Source organism: Oncorhynchus masou, chromosome 5 (assembly GCF_036934945.1).
Source record: "Oncorhynchus masou masou isolate Uvic2021 chromosome 5, UVic_Omas_1.1, whole genome shotgun sequence".
NCBI classification, from domain to species: domain Eukaryota; kingdom Metazoa; phylum Chordata; class Actinopteri; order Salmoniformes; family Salmonidae; genus Oncorhynchus; species Oncorhynchus masou.
This window is the reverse complement of record NC_088216.1, coordinates 27,546,369-27,566,945: the sequence shown is the minus strand read 5'-3', so window position 1 is coordinate 27,566,945 and position 20,577 is coordinate 27,546,369. Positions and strand designations below refer to the sequence as shown.

Sequence of the window (20,577 nt, the reverse complement as noted above, 5' to 3'; positions counted from 1 at the left end):
TGCTAACTGGCTGATACGTACGCCTTTTGGAGGAGGGAACGCAACACCCTGCTACAACTCAACTCCCCTTGGAGTGAAAAAAGGAACGTGATTGTAGGTGCGGATGACAGAGGCAGAGAATATTACCGTTTACAGGGAATTTATTCTCCCTTCACACGGTAAGGTGGGGAAAAGGGGCTGGACGGAACCAAAGCAAAGAAAGTTCAAGTTAAAGTGTATCGACAGAGTAAATACTACGGGTATATGTTTGCCTGCAGGCCTCTTGCCTAAACACTCCCAAGGGGCCTTCCCCTTCGCCCCCTGGGAAGAAATTAAACAGAATAATTCACCAAACTTAGTGAACTATTTGAATAAACCAAAAACACTAGGTACTATGGTATACACATACCGCTACAGGAGCGGCTACAAAACACAACATATTTACCAGACCAACAACCAACACAGGACACACAAAGAAGCTCTCTCCCCTGGGGAAGGAATACTGGCTTTTCAAGCTGCAGGAGTTTATGTTTGAAGATCCAGCTGTTTCCCCTGACAAGAGGGCGGGGTCAGAGCTCCACTCTGCAATGAGGCTGGCCAATCAGCTGCTTGGAATCCAGGAAACCATCCTGAAATACACACACGTACAAACCCACAACACAGAAATTGGGGAACGTAACACTGGCTCCAAGTGATGGCTAACAACGTTGACTGGATTGCATTGGTTTTGAGGGCAGTTAGTGTGATTAGCGCAACGGCGGCCATTTTGTCTCCATCACACGTCTCCAGTTTCCTCCCGGGCAGGTGGTTACAGATGGGAAATATCGGAGACAGATAGCCATCTTAGGGCAAACAAAAGCTTGATTGGAGTCCTGCGAAGTACAATAAGAAAGTATCACAGCTCTGTAGCCGACAGGAGCCTTTTCTCAATGCATCGTGGATGTGTCACATAATGATATTCATATTATGATATATGATATTCATCATTAACAGTTCAGGTTTGACTGATAATGCAGACAACATGAAATGGAATCAGAATATTACGCAGGATTGATTTGATTCCTAAATAATCTAGTTTGATTGAGGCCTGCCGCCCTCACACGCTGTCTGCTCTGCTTCCTGTAAATATCCCAGTATGTCTCCCAAATGGCACCTTATTCCCTTTTTAGTGCACTACTTTTGACCCGGACCTATAGGCCTCTGGTCAAAAGTAGTGCATGGTATGGTATCATGACACAAGGCGAGACCCAGCTGCAGACACAGGAGGCAGATGGTTGGAGTATCTATTCTATCACAGAAGTATCTATTGCATAACACAATCATCAAAACCAGAAAAATGTAGGCTACATTTGTCCTAGCAACACAAACGGTCATATTTTTATAACTCTCGGCTGGCATAAACTACAATAGGAATTAGGCCTTGCCTGGTTCACCAACTACTTTGCAGACAGAGTTCAGTGTGTCAAATCGGATGGCATGTTGTCCGGTCCTCTGGCAGTCTCTATGGGGGTGCCACAGGGTTCAATTCTCGGGCCGACTCTTTTCTCTGTATATATCAATGATGTTGCTCTTGCTGCAGGCGATTCCCTGATACACCTCTACGCAGACGACACCATTCTGTATACTTCTGGCCCTTCCTTGGACACTGTGCTATCTAACCTCCAAACAAGCTTCAATGCCATACAACACTCCTTCCGTGGCCTCCAACTGCTCTTAAACGCTAGTAAAACCAAATGCATGCTTTTCAACCGTTCGCTGCCTGCACCCGCATGCCCGACTAGCATCACCACCCTGGATGGTTCCGACCTGGAATATGTGGACATCTATAAGTACCTAGGTGTCTGGCTAGACTGTAAGATCTCCTTCCAGACTCATATCAAACATCTCCAATCTAAAATCAAATCTAGAGTCGGCTTTCTATTCCGCAACAAAGCCTCCTTCACTCACGCCGCCAAATTTACCCTAGTAAAACTGACTATCCTACCGATCCTCGACTTCGGCGATGTCATCTACAAAATAGCTTCCAATACTCTACTCAGCAAACTGGATGCAGTTTATCACAGTGCCATCTGTTTTGTTACTAAAGCACCTTATACCACCCACCACTGACCTGTATGCTCTAGTCGGCTGGCCCTCGGTACATATTCGTCGCCAGACCCGCCAGTAAAGCTCCGCCTTATCTCAGTTCACTGGTCACGATGGCATCACCCACCCATAGCACGCGCTCCAGCAGGTGTATCTCACTGATCATCCCTAAAGCCAACACCTCATTTGGCCACCTTTACTTCCAGTTCTCTGCTGCCTGTGACTGGAACGAATTGCAAAAATCAAAAAGTTGGAGACTTTTATCTCCCTCACCAACTTTTAACATCTGCTATCTGAGCAGCTAACCGATCGCTGCAGCTGTACATAGTCCATCGGTAAATAGCCCACCCAATTTACCTACCTCATCCCCATACCGTTTTTATTTATTTACTTTTCTGCTCTTTTGCACACCAGTATCTCTACCTGCACATGACCATCTGATCATTTATCACTCCAGTGTTAATCTGCTAAATTGTAATTATTCACCTACCTCCTCATGCCTTTTGCACACAATGTATAGATTCTTTTTCTCTTTTTTTCTACTGTGTTATTGACTTGTTTATTGTTTACTCCATGTGTAACTCTGTTGTTGTCTGTTCACACTGCTATGCTTTATCTTGGCCAGGTCGCAGTTGTAAATGAGAACTTGTTCTCAACTAGTCTACCTAGTTAAATAAAGGTGAAATAAAAAAATAAAAATAGCAATTACTATGTATAATTAATCACATCCCGAGTGAGCTCACCATTGATCTAAATGATAGAGTAAAACACTTTCTAGAAATCGAAAGTAATCCGACGATTAGTTTCAGCGCACCGCCATGCTTTCTTTCTGTTTATTGGTCTGTTTATAGTATGCATGTTGAAGGGGTGTGTCGTCTACCATCGTTCACATCCCACCATTCACTTCCTGAAGTTCTCAAAAAATGAGTGAACCCTTACTCATCTCATTTTGTTATAGCATCTTTGGTCCGAAAGACGATTACCTGAAACCCAGAATGCATTGTATGTCAATAAACATAGCTCCACACACAGCTGGAATTAGCTTAGCTCATCATAATCAGTACAACCTTCAAAAGAGTATTTTACACACATACTATGTGCCCATTACAATCTATGCAAGAATCAGACTGCATGATTTATCACCGGTACTTGAAAACATGAGAATAAAACAGTAAATATATCAATAATTATCGAATTAAAATATTTTCTGATAGTGATTTATTGATACAAATGGTGCGTGCCAGCAGTCAATTACGTAACCTCTCACTCCCACTCTGACCCATTCAGTGTTGTTGTTTATGTATGTATCTAGAGAGCTAAGCTGTAGCATTAGCAATGTCTTTCAAAAGGAGACAACTCACAAATGTGGAAATTCTGGAGATTTCTTACAATTCTGACAATGAGTCAGAATGAAAGTCAGGAATCAGATTCTGACAGTGACAGTGAGGAGCTGCCCCCAGCCATTGAGAACTCTGAATCTGAGGACCCCTTGTCCACTGACAAAGTCCCAGTTCCCTTTGAGGATGCTGGTGGTGATGGAGGCAGACCGACAGTGGATGAAGTACAGGACAGGTGGTAGCTGGAAGGCTGCCAGCCATTTCACCCCTCCTGGCCCTGCTGTTTGCTTTGATGAGTCCCAGTCTGGAGTGCCCCCTTGCCATTTCCATCTGAGGCAGAGTGCTTCAAGTTGTAACTGACAGAGAGGCTGGTGGGAGACATAGTAGAGACCAATTGCTAAGCCTTGGACCTACAGAAGAAGAGAAAGCCAGGAGTGGGGTGGACAACCACAATTAGTGAAATGTATACCTTCCAGGTGACAGTCCTTCTCATGGGGATAGTAAAGAAGAACTCCCTAAGAGAATACTGGAGCACAGATCCTATGTATTTAACTCCCTTCTTTGCCACCCCCTTTTCCCAAGACCGCTTCCTAGTTCTGCTGTGATGCCTGCATTTCGTCAACAACGCTACTGCCATCCTAAACGACATACTGCCATCCTAAACGACATACTGCCATCCTAAACGACCCGTTATACATGTCGGCCACAGGGAAGGTGGACCACCTGACTTGTTTATTGTTTACTCCATGTGTAACTCTGTTGTTGTCTGTTCACACTGCTATGCTTTATCTTGGCCAGGTCGCAGTTGTAAATGAGAACTTGTTCTCAACTAGTCTACCTAGTTAAATAAAGGTGAAATAAAAAAATAAAAATAGCAATTACTATGTATAATTAATCACATCCCGAGTGAGCTCACCATTGATCTAAATGATAGAGTAAAACACTTTCTAGAAATCGAAAGTAATCCGACGATTAGTTTCAGCGCACCGCCATGCTTTCTTTCTGTTTATTGGTCTGTTTATAGTATGCATGTTGAAGGGGTGTGTCGTCTACCATCGTTCACATCCCACCATTCACTTCCTGAAGTTCTCAAAAAATGAGTGAACCCTTACTCATCTCATTTTGTTATAGCATCTTTGGTCCGAAAGACGATTACCTGAAACCCAGAATGCATTGTATGTCAATAAACATAGCTCCACACACAGCTGGAATTAGCTTAGCTCATCATAATAAGTACAACCTTCAAAAGAGTATTTTACACACATACTATGTGCCCATTACAATCTATGCAAGAATCAGACTGCATGATTTATCACCGGTACTTGAAAACATGAGAATAAAACAGTAAATATATCAATAATTACCGAATTAAAATATTTTCTGATAGTGATTTATTGATACAAATGGCGCGTGCCAGCAGTCAATTACGTAACCTCTCACTCCCACTCTGACCCATTCAGTGTTGTTGTTTATGTATGTATCTAGAGAGCTAAGCTGTAGCATTAGCAATGTCTTTCAAAAGGAGACAACTCACAAATGTGGAAATTCTGGAGATTTCTTACAATTCTGACAATGAGTCAGAATGAAAGTCAGGAATCAGATTCTGACAGTGACAGTGAGGAGCTGCCCCCCAGCCATTGAGAACTCTGAATCTGAGGACCCCTTGTCCACTGACAAAGTCCCAGTTCCCTTTGAGGATGCTGGTGGTGATGGAGGCAGACCGACAGTGGATGAAGTACAGGACAGGTGGTAGCTGGAAGGCTGCCAGCCATTTCACCCCTCCTGGCCCTGCTGTTTGCTTTGATGAGTCCCAGTCTGGAGTGCCCCCTTGCCATTTCCATCTGAGGCAGAGTGCTTCAAGTTGTAACTGACAGAGAGGCTGGTGGGAGACATAGTAGAGACCAATTGCTAAGCCTTGGAGCTACAGAAGAAGAGAGAGCCAGGAGTGGGGTGGACAACCACAATTAGTGAAATGTATACCTTCCAGGTGACAGTCCTTCTCATGGGGATAGTAAAGAAGAACTCCCTAACAGAATACTGGAGCACAGATCCTATGTTTTTAACTCCCTTCTTTGCCACCCTCTTTTCCCAAGATCGCTACCTAGTTCTGCTGCGATGCCTGCATTTCGTCAACAACGCTACTGCCATCCTAAACGACATACTGCCATCCTAAACGACATACTGCCATCCTAAACGACCCATTATACATGTCGGCCACAGGGAAGGTGGACCACCTGACAGAAGAGAGAAAAATCGAACCAGACTGTGTGCTTGACTATAACCTCAAAATGGGGGCAGGACATGATAAACGGCTTTGTGGACTCGGAAAACAACCAGGCGGTATAAAAGATATTTCTCCATCTGATCAACGCAGCTCTCAATGGCCACATAGTTCAGGTGATGATGATTACTGAGCAAGGGAGTTTTTGTAATTGGACGTACAGTTCACATGCAAGTCACATACAGAAACTATTAACGTAATAAGGCACTTACTTTGATAGAAACGCAGCCTGGATTTGAACCAGGGTGTCTGTAGTGACGCCTATAGCACTGAGATGCTGTGCCTTAGACCGCTGGGGAGTCATAAGGCTTCAGAATACAACGCTAGCTAATACTTCTCTGACGCAATTAGCATTATTTCCCAGAGCTAATAGAAGAATGTAGTTAGCTTCATGAGCCCGATTGAGTATAACACCATAAAGGTTATGAAATGAGTAACGTTACCTCGCGTGTCCGCGGATATAAGTAATATACACAAATATATTGTGCTCCAAACATATAGTGAGCTACAGTAGAAACGTCCTATGATGACATACAGAAACTATTATAAGATAATAAGGCACTTACGTTGGTAGGAACGCAGTCTGGATTTGAACTTGGGTGTCTTTAGTGATGTCTCTAGCACTGAGACGCTGTCCCTTAGACCGCTGTGCCACTTAGGAGTCATAAGGCCAGGGTAGCTTCAAAATACAACACATGCTAATACTTCTCTGAAGCAATTAGCATTGTTTCCCAGAGCTAATAGAAGAATGTAGTTAGCTACCTTAGCATTGAGTATAACACCATAAAGGTTATGAAACGAGTAACGTTACCTTGCGTGTCCGCGGTTATAAGGAATATACACAAAAACATTGTGCTACAGTAGAAACGACATAACATGACATGCAGAAACGATTTTAACTTGATAAGGCACTTACTTTGATAGAAACATTTCCAAAGTTGTTATTGGTAACGAAAACAACTATGACTGCGATGCAGGTAACAGATGGAACATGTGAACATGTGTGTGCAGGATGGGAGATGAGCAAATTTCTGCAGACTTGAACTGCACTAACAATTGGGAAGTGTTTGGGGAATTTTGTCCGGGTCAGAAATGTCAGAAAAATGAATTGGTCGGCAAAAGTAAAAAATGACTACTTTTATGTGAATGAATGAGCCGGAACACACCTCAATTCAAACTGTTCTCAGAAAATAAAAAAACTTGCTGGAAAATAATTTGAAATTGACAAATTGAAAAACAGCCTATAATTAAAAACAGGCTGCGTGCCTTGGTTTGTGGGCAGCGCGGATTAAATATACTGATGCGTAACAATCACATTCTGGAATGGAGAGAACATTCTAAGAGTTAGAGATATTTGGAATGCAAAGTTTATCTCTTTCTCCGATGCCGAGTCTCCTCCTCTATATCTGAACTGCCAATGCATCTCTGTTACGAGACAGAACCTTAGTGATATATCTTCCGCACTTCCTCACTTCATCTGACCTGACCTCTGCCCCAAAGTGCTCGCTCCTCCCCAACTCACGGCGGTCGTGGTGACTGGTACCAGACTGTGTCTTTCCTCCTCCCATATGATCCCCGATGGCTAACGATAACACATCCTGACAGAATGGAAACGTTATATACTCCCCTCTCTCCCTCAGTGACACGAACAAGTATATTTCGTGAATTTCACAAGTCAAGAAATCAGAACCCAACACTGTCACCACACGTACAAAACACACAGCCTCCCCCCACACACCACACAGTGTGTTCAACAAAGTGTACCCCACTACATACAGACGCTCTTATTGGACTCAGTACCACCAGCCTTATGTAATGTATCATTAAAGCTTAAAGCTTATGCTCTTTCATGTGTTAATACTTTACAGTAAAAGCCTCCACTAGAGATTGTCTTCCATTAGGCTCATACTCTGACAAAATGTCGTTTTATTTGTATACATACAGTACATGCAGTACTGCAGGAGTGTTGTGTTTAACTGTCAGTACAGTAAAGAACAGTACTTTAGTTTGTCTTTGCTTGTTATGTGAAATAGGCTACATGGGAGTGTGAGCGATATGAAGGACAGAGAGAGTTGGGGGATATGTTGGTTGGATGGGGAGGGGGATTCTTGATGGGGGAAGGGCACAATCCTGCCATTCAGAACCGGACGGATGAGTGTGGGTGAAGAGGTGGAGGAGGGAGACTGGCAGCTCATCTTGTCTGTGGTGAAATCTCTTTCAGAAATCCCATCAAATTGCAGAGGCGCACGCACACCCACACACACACACACACACACACACACACACACACACACACACACACACACACACACACAAACAGACGTCAGCCACACTTATCTCCTCTCACTCTCAGGGATGAGATTCAGACAGAGACTTACAGTATTAGACTCACATCCTCTCCTCTTTCTAACAAGAGCTCTCAGAACTATATTTACTGCATAACAGGGCCTGGAGATTATAGACAACAGCATCCTGTCTCACTCCATACAAATGACCCTCTCATCCCAACACATGACATGCTGTACGGGCTGTGTTTGGCGTGAGAGGCTTGTTAAAGGCTTCTGTGTTTATAGTATATTCAACAGTGGTGTCCTTGAGTCTGTAGGGAAATAGATGAGCTAGCCAGAGGAACATGTTGTGTCTGTATCGTGTGTGTTTCGGTAATAAATGTGTGTGCGTGTGTGTGTGTCTCTTTCTCTCTCCCTCTCCCTTTCTCTCCTTCATTATAGCGTTGGGATTGTTACTTCCAATGAGTGTGTGTTTTATTTGCTCGTATTACAGTATGCGGTCATTCATATCAACTTCCTTTTCCAAATGCACTTATTGTAAGTCCCTCAGGATAAGAGGGTCTGCTCAATCAAATCTAAAACATAAGCATGTTCTGTAGAGAGAGGAAATTGACTGTAGCCCACCTCCACCACCATGTCCATTAGCCTTGTCTCCATCTGTCACGATGGGCCAATACACACACACACACACACACACACACACACACACACACACACAACCCCTCAGATCTCTCACCCAGACCACTCACAGGTCAGCTGTCCAATAGGGACTTGCTCGGCACGGTAACGCCGAGGTTTTAGCCAATCGATGCAAAAGAAAATGGAGTCAAGTGACGGCAGTGAAAGCAGACACAGCCCTGTGGTCTCAGGGGTGATCTCTACTTCTTCACGTCTAGTAGGAGGAAATGGATACAGTGTAAATTGATGAGGGAAAGATATGAGAAACATAGGAGAATCCTTCCGCCCAGTGGGGTATAGCAGAAATCAGTGAAGGCAAGGGTTTTGGGTTGTGGTAGACTCCTTTTATTTTTAAATGGTAAGGAGTTTGGAATGTTGTGGGGGAATCAATGGTAGGATCACTGTACTGTGGAGAGAGCAATGTGTGTGAGAGACATACACACTGACACACAGAAGAAGACCGCACACACACACTGACACACAGAAGTAGACCGCACACACTCACACACAGAAGTAGAACGCACACACACACACACATCCTCTCTCTCACAGGCTCCAACTATCACTCTTCCTTAATAATGCAAAAACTAAACCACCCACTGGTAGGGAGTCTCTCTGCATCTCTCTGTCTCTGACACACACTCCTCTTTCGTCCTTTCCCTCGCTCCTCTCATCTCTGAAACCGACACGTCTCCCCGGTTGGTACCCCCTTGACCGTATGATGTGTAGATCTCCCTCTTTTTCTGATGCTGTTGCCCGCTCACTGTTCTGGCCATCTGCTACTCATACAGTTTGGATCACACTACTGAACGGTGCTTCACCCTCATCATCAACGCAGTGCTGTCGTTTGATCTAGCTGATTGATTGATGTTTCATTGTGTTTCTCTAATGCTCGGGGGCTTGGAAGCGGCTTCAACGTCTCTCTCGTCATAGGATGATAATGAGTTGGTGGTTTATTCAAAGTGACTTACAGTGAATGCAGTACAGGACCGAAGGTGTTTTGACCTGACCAGGATCGACATTTGACCCTACATTCCAGGGCACAGTGTTTCCTGGTCAGGGTTGTGGTGACCTGGTCAGGGTCATGTGGTCAGTGAAAACTCCTGGTCCGAAGTATAATACAACAGGTCCCCATGCAGGCATCAAACAGGGCAGCAGGTAGACTTGTGGTTAAAGCTGGTGCCAATATCTGAGCTGACAAGGTAGAAAATTGGTCGATGTGCCCTTGAGCAAGACACTTCACCCTAATTTTCTCCAGGGGCGCCGTACTACTATGGCTGACCCTGTAAATCAACACTTTTCACTGCACCGATCCGGTGTATGTGACAATAACACATTTAAATCTCATAACCTTCTTCAGCCAACTGTTCCATGGAAACCATAGTTAATGTAACCTCTGCTCTGTGTTTAAACCATACGGTAGTTAATGTAACTCTGCTCTGTGTTTGAACCATACAGTAGTTCATGTAACCTCTGCTCTGTGTTTGAACCATACAGTAGTTAATGTAACCTCTGCTCTGTGTTTGAGCCATAGAGTAGTTAATGTAACCTCTGCTCTGTGTTTGAAACACATGGTAGTTAATGTTACCTCTGCTCTGTGTTTGAGCCATACAGTAGTTAATGTAACCTCTGCTCTGTGTTTGAAACACACGGTAGTTAATGTAACTCTGCTCTGTGTTTGAACCATACAGTAGTTAATGTAACTCTGCTCTGTGTTTGAACCATACAGTAGTTCATGTAACCTCTGCTCTGTGTTTGAGCCATACAGTAGTTAATGTAACCTCTGCTCTGTGTTTGAGCCATACAGTAGTTAATGTAACCTCTGCTCTGTGTTTGAACCAAACAGTAGTTCATGTAACCTCTGCTCTGTGTTTGAGCCATACAGTAGTTAATGTAACCTCTGCTCTGTGTTTGAGCCATACAGTAGTTAATGTAACCTCTGCTCTGTGTTTGAACCATACAGTAGTTAGTGTAACCTCTGCTCTGTGTTTGAACCATACAGTAGTTAATGTAACCTCTGCTCTGTGTGTTTGAATCATACAGTAGTTAATGTAACCTCTGCTCTGTCTGTTTCTGTCTCATAGATTTCTCGGGGTGCCCCCAGGCAGAGGGAGCTGCCCCTTGACAGGACCTCTGCCCTTTGACCTCATCTACACAGACTACCACGGCATGCAGCAGATGAAGCAGCACATGGGGCTTTCGCTCAAGAGACACAAGTATGTGTGTGTGTGCGTGCGTGCGTGCGTGCGTGCGTGTGTGTGTGTGTGCATGCGTGTGCACGTACGTGCCAGTGTGTATAATATACATGTGTCAGTGTGTTATCATAGCTCAGGTTTACGGCCTGTGTTTATGAGTCCATAATGGCTGCTTATTAGATGCTACTGAAGTGTCTCTCTGCTCATAACTCACACAGTTAGTTAATCCCCTATAGGTCGGTAAAACATCCCTCACTCTCCGGCCAGACTGTCAGTCCTGTCTAATCCTATGATGGAAGGGGAGGGGGAGGCATCAATACAAAAGGACAGCACCGCAGCAGTAACAATACACACTCTCTCCATCAATTGAGAATTGCATGACAGGTCTTCCTTTTGAAGTCCACACAGGCATAAATGCATTCAGAGAAACACAAACACACACATAGACAACAAAAAGCACATACAGTTGAAGTCGGAAGTTTACATACACTTAGGTTGGAGTCATTAAAACTTGTTTTCAACCACTCCACAAATGTCTTGTTATTAACAAACTATACATTTAACCTCTTGAAACTCCCCATCCCGGATCCGGGATCGTGACTAAAGCCTCAGGCTCATTAGCATAACGCAACGTTAACGATTTCTGAAAATCGCAAATAAAATTAAAATAATGCGTTTGCTCTCAAGCTTAGCCTTTTCTTAACAACACTGTCATCTCAGATTTTCAAAATATGCTTTTGAACCATAGAAATGGACTAATTTGTGTAAGAGTATGCAAAGCTAGCATAGCATTTTGTGTAGCATGTAGCACGCAACATTTTCACAAAAGCCAGATAACCAAATAAATAAAATCATTTACCTTTGAAGAGCTTCTGATGTTTTCAATGAGGAGACTCTCAGTCACATGCCAAATGCGCAGTGTTTCCTGAAAGCGTCTGTGTGTAGGAGAAATCGTTCCGTTTTCTACATTGCGCCTGGCTACTGAAACGAACCGAAAATGCAGTCACCTACAACGTAAAACTTTTTCCGGATTAACTACATAATATCGACCGAAACATGGCAAACGTTGTTTGGAATCAGTCCTCAAGGTGTTTTTTCACATATCTCTTCATTGACATGCAGTTCGTGGAAGCTTGCTTTCCTCTCTGTATTCCTTGGAAAAATACTGGCAGGTGACTTTTGCGCACCAATTTCGGCGCAGGACACCGGGCGGACACGTGGTAAATGTGGTCTCTTATGGTCAATCTTCCAATGATCTGCCTACAAATACGTCACAATGCTGCAGACACATTGGGGAAACGACAGAGAGGGTTGATTCATTCCTCTTGCGTTCACAGCCATATAAGGAGATCATGACAAACAGAGCCTCAAAAATCCTTGTCATTTCCTGGATGCCATCTCATCTTGGTTTTGCCTGAAGCTCACGTTAAAGGGCACGCACAGAGAAGATCTTTGTATTTCTGGACACATCAGAGTGTTTTCTTTCGAACAGTAGCAATTATATGCATAGTCGAGCATCTTTTTGTGACAAAATATCTTGTTTAAAACGGGAACGTTTTTCATCCAAAAATGAAATTGCGCCCCTAGAGTTCCAAGAAGTTAACATTACATTACATTTAAGTCATTTGGCAGACGCTCTTATCCAGAGCGACTTACAAATTGGTGAATTCACCTTATGACATCCAGTGGAACAGCCACTTTACAATAGTGCATCTAAATCATTTAAGGGGGGTGAGAAGGATTACTTTATCCTATCCTAGGTATTCCTTAAAGAGGTGGGGTTTCAGGTGTCTCCGGAAGGTGGTGATTGACTCCGCTGTCCTGGCGTCGTGAGGGAGTTTGTTCCACCATTGGGGGGCCAGAGCAGCGAACAGTTTTGACTGGGCTGAGCGGGAACTGTACTTCCTCAGTGGTAGGGAGGCGAGCAGGCCAGAGGTGGATGAACGCAGTGCCCTTGTTTGGGTGTAGGGCCTGATCAGAGCCTGGAGGTACTGCGGTGCCGTTCCCCTCACAGCTCCGTAGGCAAGCACCATGGTCTTGTAGCGGATGCGAGCTTCAACTGGAAGCCAGTGGAGAGAGCGGAGGAGCGGGGTGACGTGAGAGAACTTGGGAAGGTTGAACACCAGACGGGCTGCGGCATTCTTGATGAGTTTTAGGGGTTTAATGGCACAGGCAGGGAGCCCAGCCAACAGCGAGTTGCAGTAATCCAGACGGGAGATGACAAGTGCCTGGATTAGGACCTGCGCCGCTTCCTGTGTGAGGCAGGGTCGTACTCTGCGGATGTTGTAGAGCATGAACCTACAGGAACGGGCCACCGCCTTGATGTTAGTTGAGAACGACAGGGTATTGTCCAGGATCACGCCAAGGTTCTTAGCGCTCTGCGAGGAGGACACAATAGAGTTGTCAACCGTGATGGCGAGATCATGGAACGGGCAGTCCTTCCCCGGGAGGAAGAGCAGTTCCGTCTTGCCGAGGTTCAGCTTGAGGTGGTGATCCGTCATCCAAACTGATATGTCTGCCAGACATGCAGAGATGCGATTCGCCACCTAGTCATCAGAAGGGGGAAAGGAGAAGATTAATTGTGTGTCGTCTGCATAGCAATGATAGGAGAGACCATGTGAGGTTATGACAGAGCCAAGTGACTTGGTGTATAGCGAGAATAGGAGAGGGCCTAGAACAGAGCCCTGGGGGACACCAGTGGTGAGAGCGCGTGGCGAGGAGACAGATTCTCGCCACGCCACCTGGTAGGAGCGACCTGTCAGGTAGGACGCAATCCAAGCGTGGGCCTCGCCGGAGATGCCCAACTCGGAGAGGGTGGAGAGGAGGATCTGATGGTTCACAGTATCGAAGGCAGCCGATAGGTCTAGAAGGATGAGAGCAGAGGAGAGAGAGTTAGCTTTAGCAGTGCAGAGCGCCTCCGTGATACAGAGAAGAGCAGTCTCAGTTGAATGACTAGTCTTGAAACCTGACTGATTTGGATCAAGAAGGTCATTCTGAGAGAGATAGCGGGAGAGCTGGCCAAGGACGGCACGTTCAAGAGTTTTGGAGAGAAAAGAAAGAAGGGATACTGGTCTGTAGTTGTTGACATCGGAGGGATCGAGTGTAGGTTTTTTCAGAAGGGGTGCAACTCTCGCTCTCTTGAAGACGGAAGGGACGTAGCCAGCGGTCAGGGATGAGTTGATGAGCGAGGTGAGGTAAGGGAGAAGGTCTCCGGAAATGGTCTGGAGAAGAGAGGAGGGGATAGGGTCAAGCAGGCAGGTTGTTGGGCGGCCGGCCGTCACAAGAAGCGAGATTTCATCTGGAGAGAGAGGGGAGAAAGAGGTCAGAGCACAGGGTAGGGCAGTGAGAGCAGAACCAGCGGTGTCGTTTGACTTAGCAAACGAGGATCGGATGTCGTCGACCTTCTTTTCAAAATGGTTGACGAAGTCATCTGCAGAGAGGGAGGAGGGGGAGGTGGAGGAGGATTCAGGAGGGAGGAGAAGGTGGCAAAGAGCTTCCTAGGGTTAGAGGCAGATGCTTGGAATTTAGAGTGGTAGAAAGTGGCTTTAGCAGCAGAGACAGAGGAGGGAAATGTAGAGAGGAGGGAGTGAAAGGATGCCAGGTCCGCAGGGAGGCGAGTTTTCCTCCATTTCCGCTCGGCTGCCCGGAGCCCTGTTCTGTGAGCTCGCAATGAGTCGTCGAGCCACGGAGCGGGAGGGGAGGACCGAGCCGGCCTGGAGGATAGGGGACATAGAGAGTCAAAGGATGCAGAAAGGGAAGAGAGGAGGGTTGAGGAGGCAGAATCAGGAGATAGGTTGGAGAAGGTTTGAGCAGAGGGAAGTGATGATAGGATGGAAGAGGAGAGAGTAGCGGGGAGAGAGAGCGAAGGTTGGGACGGCGCGATACCATCCGAGTAGGGGCAGTGTGGGAAGTGTTGGATGAGAGCGAGAGGGAAAAGGATACAAGGTAGTGGTCGGAGACTTGGAGGGGAGTTGCAATGAGGTTAGTGGAAGAACAGCATCTAGTAAAGATGAGGTCGAGCGTATTGCCCACCTTGTGAGTAGGGGGGAAGGTGAGAGGGTGAGGTCAAAAGAGGAGAGGAGTGGAAAGAAGGAGGCAGAGAGGAATGAGTCAAACTGTAGACGTGGGGAGGTTAAAGTCGCCCAGGACTGTGAGAGGTGAGCCGTCCTCAGGAAAGGAGCTTATCAAGGCATCAAGCTCATTGATGAACTCTCCGAGGGAACCTGGAGGGCGATAAATGATAAGGATGTTAAGCTTGAAAGGGCTGGTAACTGTGACAGCATGGAATTCAAAGGAGGCGATAGACAGATGGGTAAGGGGAGAAAGAGAGAATGACCACTTGGGAGAGATGAGGATCCCGGTGCCACCACCCCGCTGACCAGAGCTCTCGGGGTGTGCGAGAACACGTGGGCGGACGAAGAGAGAGCAGTAGGAGTAGCAGTGTTATCTGTGGTGATCCATGTTTCCGTCAGTGCCAAGAAGTCGAGGGACTGGAGGGAGGCATAGGCTGAGATGAACTCTGCCTTGTTGGCCGCAGATCGGCAGTTCCAGAGGCTACCGGAGACCTGGAACTCCACGTGGGTCGTGCGCGCTGGGACCACCAGATTAGGGTGGCCGCGGCCACGCGGTGTGGAGCGTTTGTATGGTCTGTGCAGAGAGGAGAGAACAGGGATAGATAGACACATAGTTGACAGGCTACAGAAGAGGCTACGCTAATGCAAAGGAGATTGGAATGACAAGTGGACTACACGTCTCGAATGTTCAGAAAGTTAAGCTTACGTAGCAAGAATCTTATTGACTAAAATGATTGAAATGATACAGTACTGCTGGAGTAGGCTAGCTGGTAGTGGCTGCGTTGTTGACTTTGTAGGCTAGCTGGCAGTGGCTGCGTTGTTGACACTACACTAATAAAGTCGTTCCGTCGAGTGTAATAGTTTCTACAGTGCTGCTATTCGGGGGCTAGCTGGCTAGCTAGCAGTGTTGATTACGTTACGTTACGTTAAAAGAACGACAATAGCTGGCTAGCTAACCTAGAAAATCGCTCTAGACTACACACTTGTCTTAGATACAAAGACGGCTATGTAGCTAGCTAGCTACGATCAAACAAATCAAACCGTTGTACTGTAATGAAGTGAAATGAAAATGTGATACTACCTGTGGAGCGAAGCGGAATGTTGACCGGGTTGTTGAAGTTCTATTTGGTAGACGTTGGCTAGCTGTTGGCTAGCTAGCTAGCAGTATCTCCTACGTTAAGGACGACAAATAGCTGGCTAGCTAACCTCGGTAAATTAAGATAATCACTCTAAGTCTACACACTCTAAACTACACAATTATCTTGGATACGAAGACAGCAAAGACAACTATGTAGCTAGCTAACACTACACTAATCGAGTCGTTCAGTTGAGTGAATAGTTTCTACAGTGCTGGTATTCGTTAGCTAGCTGCTGGGCAGATAGCAGTGTAGACTACGTTAGGACGACGAAATACGATAATTACGCAATTATCTTTGATACAAAGACGGCTATGTAGCTAGCTAAGAAGAAATTGCTAAGATTAGACAAATCAAACCGTTGTACTATAATGAAATGTAATGAAAATGTAATGAAAATGTAATGAAAAGTTATACTACCTGCGGACCGAAGTGTAGATGCGACCGCTCGCATCTATAGTTTTGGAAAGTGCATGACACAAGTAATTTTTCCAACAATTGTTTAGAGACCGATTATTTCACTTATACAGTAAGTCACTGTATCACAATTCCAGTAGGTCAGAAGTTTACATACACTATGTTGACTGTGCTATTAAACAGCTTGGAAAATACCAGAAAATTAGAAGCTTCTGATAGGCTAATTGACATCATTTGAGTCAATTGGAGGTGCACCTGTGGATGTATTTCAAGGCCTACCTTCAAACACAGTGCCTCCCTGCTTGACATGAACCAGAAACACACAGCCATGTTCAGTGCCATCTGTCTGACATACACCATTGGCAGATTGTTCTGCTCGGCAACAAATAGCACCAACGAGAACGCATACAGCACAACGCTCATACCAGCTCATCTTCTATATACAGTATGCTCCAGCTCAGCTGTCAACAGCTTATTATTGCTGTTGTACGAGTTGGGTTCTGCGTCGAGGTTAAACTATCGATCGTAGGGAGGCACTGAGAGAACGAGATAGAGGGGAAGAAAGACAGAAGGGAGAGTGCAAATGGAAGAGTGGCAAGCCTCTTGACTCAAACTGACAGCAGATAACAGCCGTGCCCACACCATGTATTTTTTAAATCCAATTATGAATGAGGGATGAGAGAGTTTTGGTAGTCGTGCGTGTGTGTATGCATGTGTGTGTGTGTGTGTGTGCGTGCGTGCGTGCGTGCAAGAGCATGGTAAGTGAACCTTGAAATCCACCCAGCAGCCTCTCTGGCTGTGTATGTGTGTGTGGACGTGTTTAATTATACTTGTGGGGACCAGAAGTCCCCACAGGAATAGTAAACAAACAAAAAGTTAGTCAAATACTATCTCTATGGGATTTAGGGTTAGAATTAGGTTTACGGTTAGGTGCTAGGGTTAAGTTTAGGGTTGAGGTTATGTTTTGGGGTTAAGTTTAGGGTCAGGCTTAAGGTTAGGGTTAAGCTATTTTGAATGGGACTGAATTGTGTCCCCCCACAAGGTTAGTTGTACACGATTGTGTGTGTGTGCCTGTATATCACGTTGCAGGGAAGACCCAGATGCAGACAGTGTCGAAGTAACAAAAGTGTATTACTAGAACTGGGGGCAGGCAAAACGACAGGTCAAGGGCAGGCAGAGGTCAGTAGTCCAGATCAGAGTCCAGAAGGTACAGAACAGCAGGCAGTCTCAGGGTCAAGGCATGCAGAGGTCAGTAGTCCAGATCAGAGTCCAGAAGGTACAGAACAGCAGGCAGTCTCAGGGTCAAGGCATGCAGAGGTCAGTAGTCCAGATCAGAGTCCAGAAGGTACAGAACAGCAGGCAGTCTCAGGGTCAAGGCATGCAGAGGTCAGTAGTCTAGATCAGAGTCCAGAAGGTACAGAACAGCAGGCAGTCTCAGGGCCAAGGCAGGCAGAGGTCAGTAGTCCAGATCAGAGTCCAGAAGGTACAGAACAGCAGGCAGTCTCAGGGTCAAGGCAGGCAGAGGTCAGTAGTCCAGATCAGAGTCCAGAAGGTACAGAACAGCAGGCAGTCTCAGGGCCAAGGCAGAGGCAGAGGTCAGTAGTCCAGATCAGAGTCCAGAAGGTACAGAACAGCAGGCAGGTTCAGGATCAAGGCAGGCAGAGGTCAATCATCCAGTGTGGTGGGACAAGGTACAGAACGGCAGGCAGGCTCAGAGCAGGCAGAATGGTCAAAACCCGGAAAACTATAAAACAGGAACTAGAAACAGGCAGGAGCAAGGGGAAAACCGCTGGTAGACTTGATGAACAAAAAACAAAACTGGCAACAGACACAGAGAATACAGGCATAAATACACTGGGGATAATGGGGAAGATGAGCGACGCCTGGAGGGGGGTGGAGACAAGCACAAAGACAGGTGAAACAGATCATGGTGTGACAGTGTGTTTGTGTGCATGCCTGCCTGCATGTGTGTGTGTTTGTGACCAAACAACTTTGTCCGACTGGTCGTAATAGTTTGCTGAGGTCAGCAGCTCTCCCAGACAGTGAGTGGCTCAATGGTTATGGAGCCGTGTTGATTTCTGCCTGGCCTACTCGGATGTGACTTTTAGTGTTGTGAGGCAAAGTGGCACACGTCAATCTCTCCCGATCAATCAAGGGTTTGTTGTGTATAAATCAACGTCATTTTTTTTTTGGACAGCGTGATTTGAGGTTTCGAAATGTAATTAATATCGTAGTCCTAAACATAGTCAGATGTAGCTATGGTAAACAACCTTTGGTGTTATTCTTTAATAAATCTCTCTGCAACACACAGGGAATAGACGTCACTATGAAATGTACGACCCCTTCCCTACACGGTACATTACATGTATAAAGCTCAGTATTGATTTGTAAGAAGAACAGACACGGTACATCATCATATACATCAAGGCTTTTATACTACAAACATGAATAACTTATCAGTCTAGTCCTCACCTTATTGGAGCCTCATACGCTTTAAAGGATGAAGTAGGCTTTAGACACAGACTTTTCTCCTCTACTTTAACCCCATATGTAGTAATTTACCCACAATCCCCAGAGGTTTTGTGGACAAGAATGAGATGCAAGCCTTTTATCAGCCCTATCAGCTGAAAGGCATATCATTAATCAAGTGCAGAGCTCCTGGGCCCTTCAGTCTCTGCTTAATTACTTTAGTTTGATGTTGCTCCCAACGTCCAGATGCATTAATAATGCCTGGCCAGCCAATACGCTAGTTTCCTGGGGGGGAGGGGGAGGTGTGTGTATGTGTGCGTTCAGGGGAAGAAGAAGAGGAGGGGGGGTCAGTGATAGGAAGAGGGCAGAGGTCTGGTAAAGATGCTGAAAACTGATATTGTGCGGCTTTAAATCACACCTCGCAACTGATCATGGGGGATACACTATTGATCCCTATGTACGTGTAGCACAAGGGGATGTGTGAAATGTACTCCTCAGCCTGAAGTCTCCCCACTTGGACCAGCTAGCTTTTCGCGTGGCGCCGTCTGGCAAGACGCTTCAGGAGGGCAGTCAAGTGTGCTAGCAAGGCAGAGATCCTGAGTTTGTGCCAGATATGGATCGAATCGGGAGGAAGTGGTACTCACTAAGCAAGCAGTGTGACGTCCTTTACACACGCATGGTGAATTTACTGCTCTGATAGAGCAGAGCTAGAAGAGGACTGCGAGGGTATACATACACATGGGCGCGCACACACACAGAAAATGTTACGTAAGCAGATACATTTACTCAGAAACCCAGGCCATTTCTCACCATAAAAGGGCGCCGGAGGAGATGTCCGCCGTTTTACGATCTCCTAACCAATTGTGCTATTATGTGTTTTTTTCCCGCAATATTTGTAAATTATTTTGTACATAATGTTTCTGCAACCGTGTCTTACGAAAGAAAAGAGCTTCTGGATATCAGGACAGTGATCACGATATTCTCCAACCAGCCCACAAGGCAGACATCCCAATTATTTGCAAAAGGAAGAGACGCAGAGGACGAAGAGCCGGATGCCTCATCCGGACCCGCAGAAGACAACTAGTAAAGCTGCCAACGTGTAATCATTGGACAATAAACGAGACGAGGTAAGATCACAAATATTCTACCAACGGGAACATCAAAAACTGTAATATCCTTTGCTTCACGGAATCGTGGCTGAATGACGACATGGATATTCAGCTAGCGGGATACACACTGCACAGGCAGGATAGAACACCACACTCCAGTAAGACGAGGGGGGGCGGTCTGTGCATATTTGTAAACAAAAGCTGGTGCACGAAATCTAAGCAAGTCTCTAGATTTTGCTCGCCTGAAGTTGAGTATATTGTGATAAACTGCAGACCACACTACCTGCCTAGAGAGAGTTTTCAGCTATACTTTTCGTGGCTGTTTATTTACCACCACAGACAGATGCTGGCACTAAAACCGCACTCAGTCAGCTGAATAAGGAAATAAGCAAACAGGAAACCACTCACCCAGAGGCGGCGCTCCTAGTGGCTGGAGACTTAAATCAGTTCTACCAAATCTCTATCAACATGTTAAATGTGAAGGGCCTCTCGGGTGACGCAGTGGTCTAGGGCATTGCAGTGCTAGCTGT

General features: G+C 45.7%; 1 protein-coding gene across 1 annotated transcript in view; it reads left to right on the top strand.

Moving 5' to 3' along the window:
- Positions 1–20,577, top strand: part of LOC135539032 (alpha-1,6-mannosylglycoprotein 6-beta-N-acetylglucosaminyltransferase B-like) — a 174,336-nt gene that overhangs the window by 117,895 nt on the left and 35,864 nt on the right. The window contains exon 9 of the mRNA XM_064964919.1: positions 10,733–10,864. Within this exon, the coding sequence (XP_064820991.1) occupies positions 10,733–10,864 (132 nt within the window). The remainder of the gene's footprint in view (positions 1–10,732; positions 10,865–20,577) is intronic.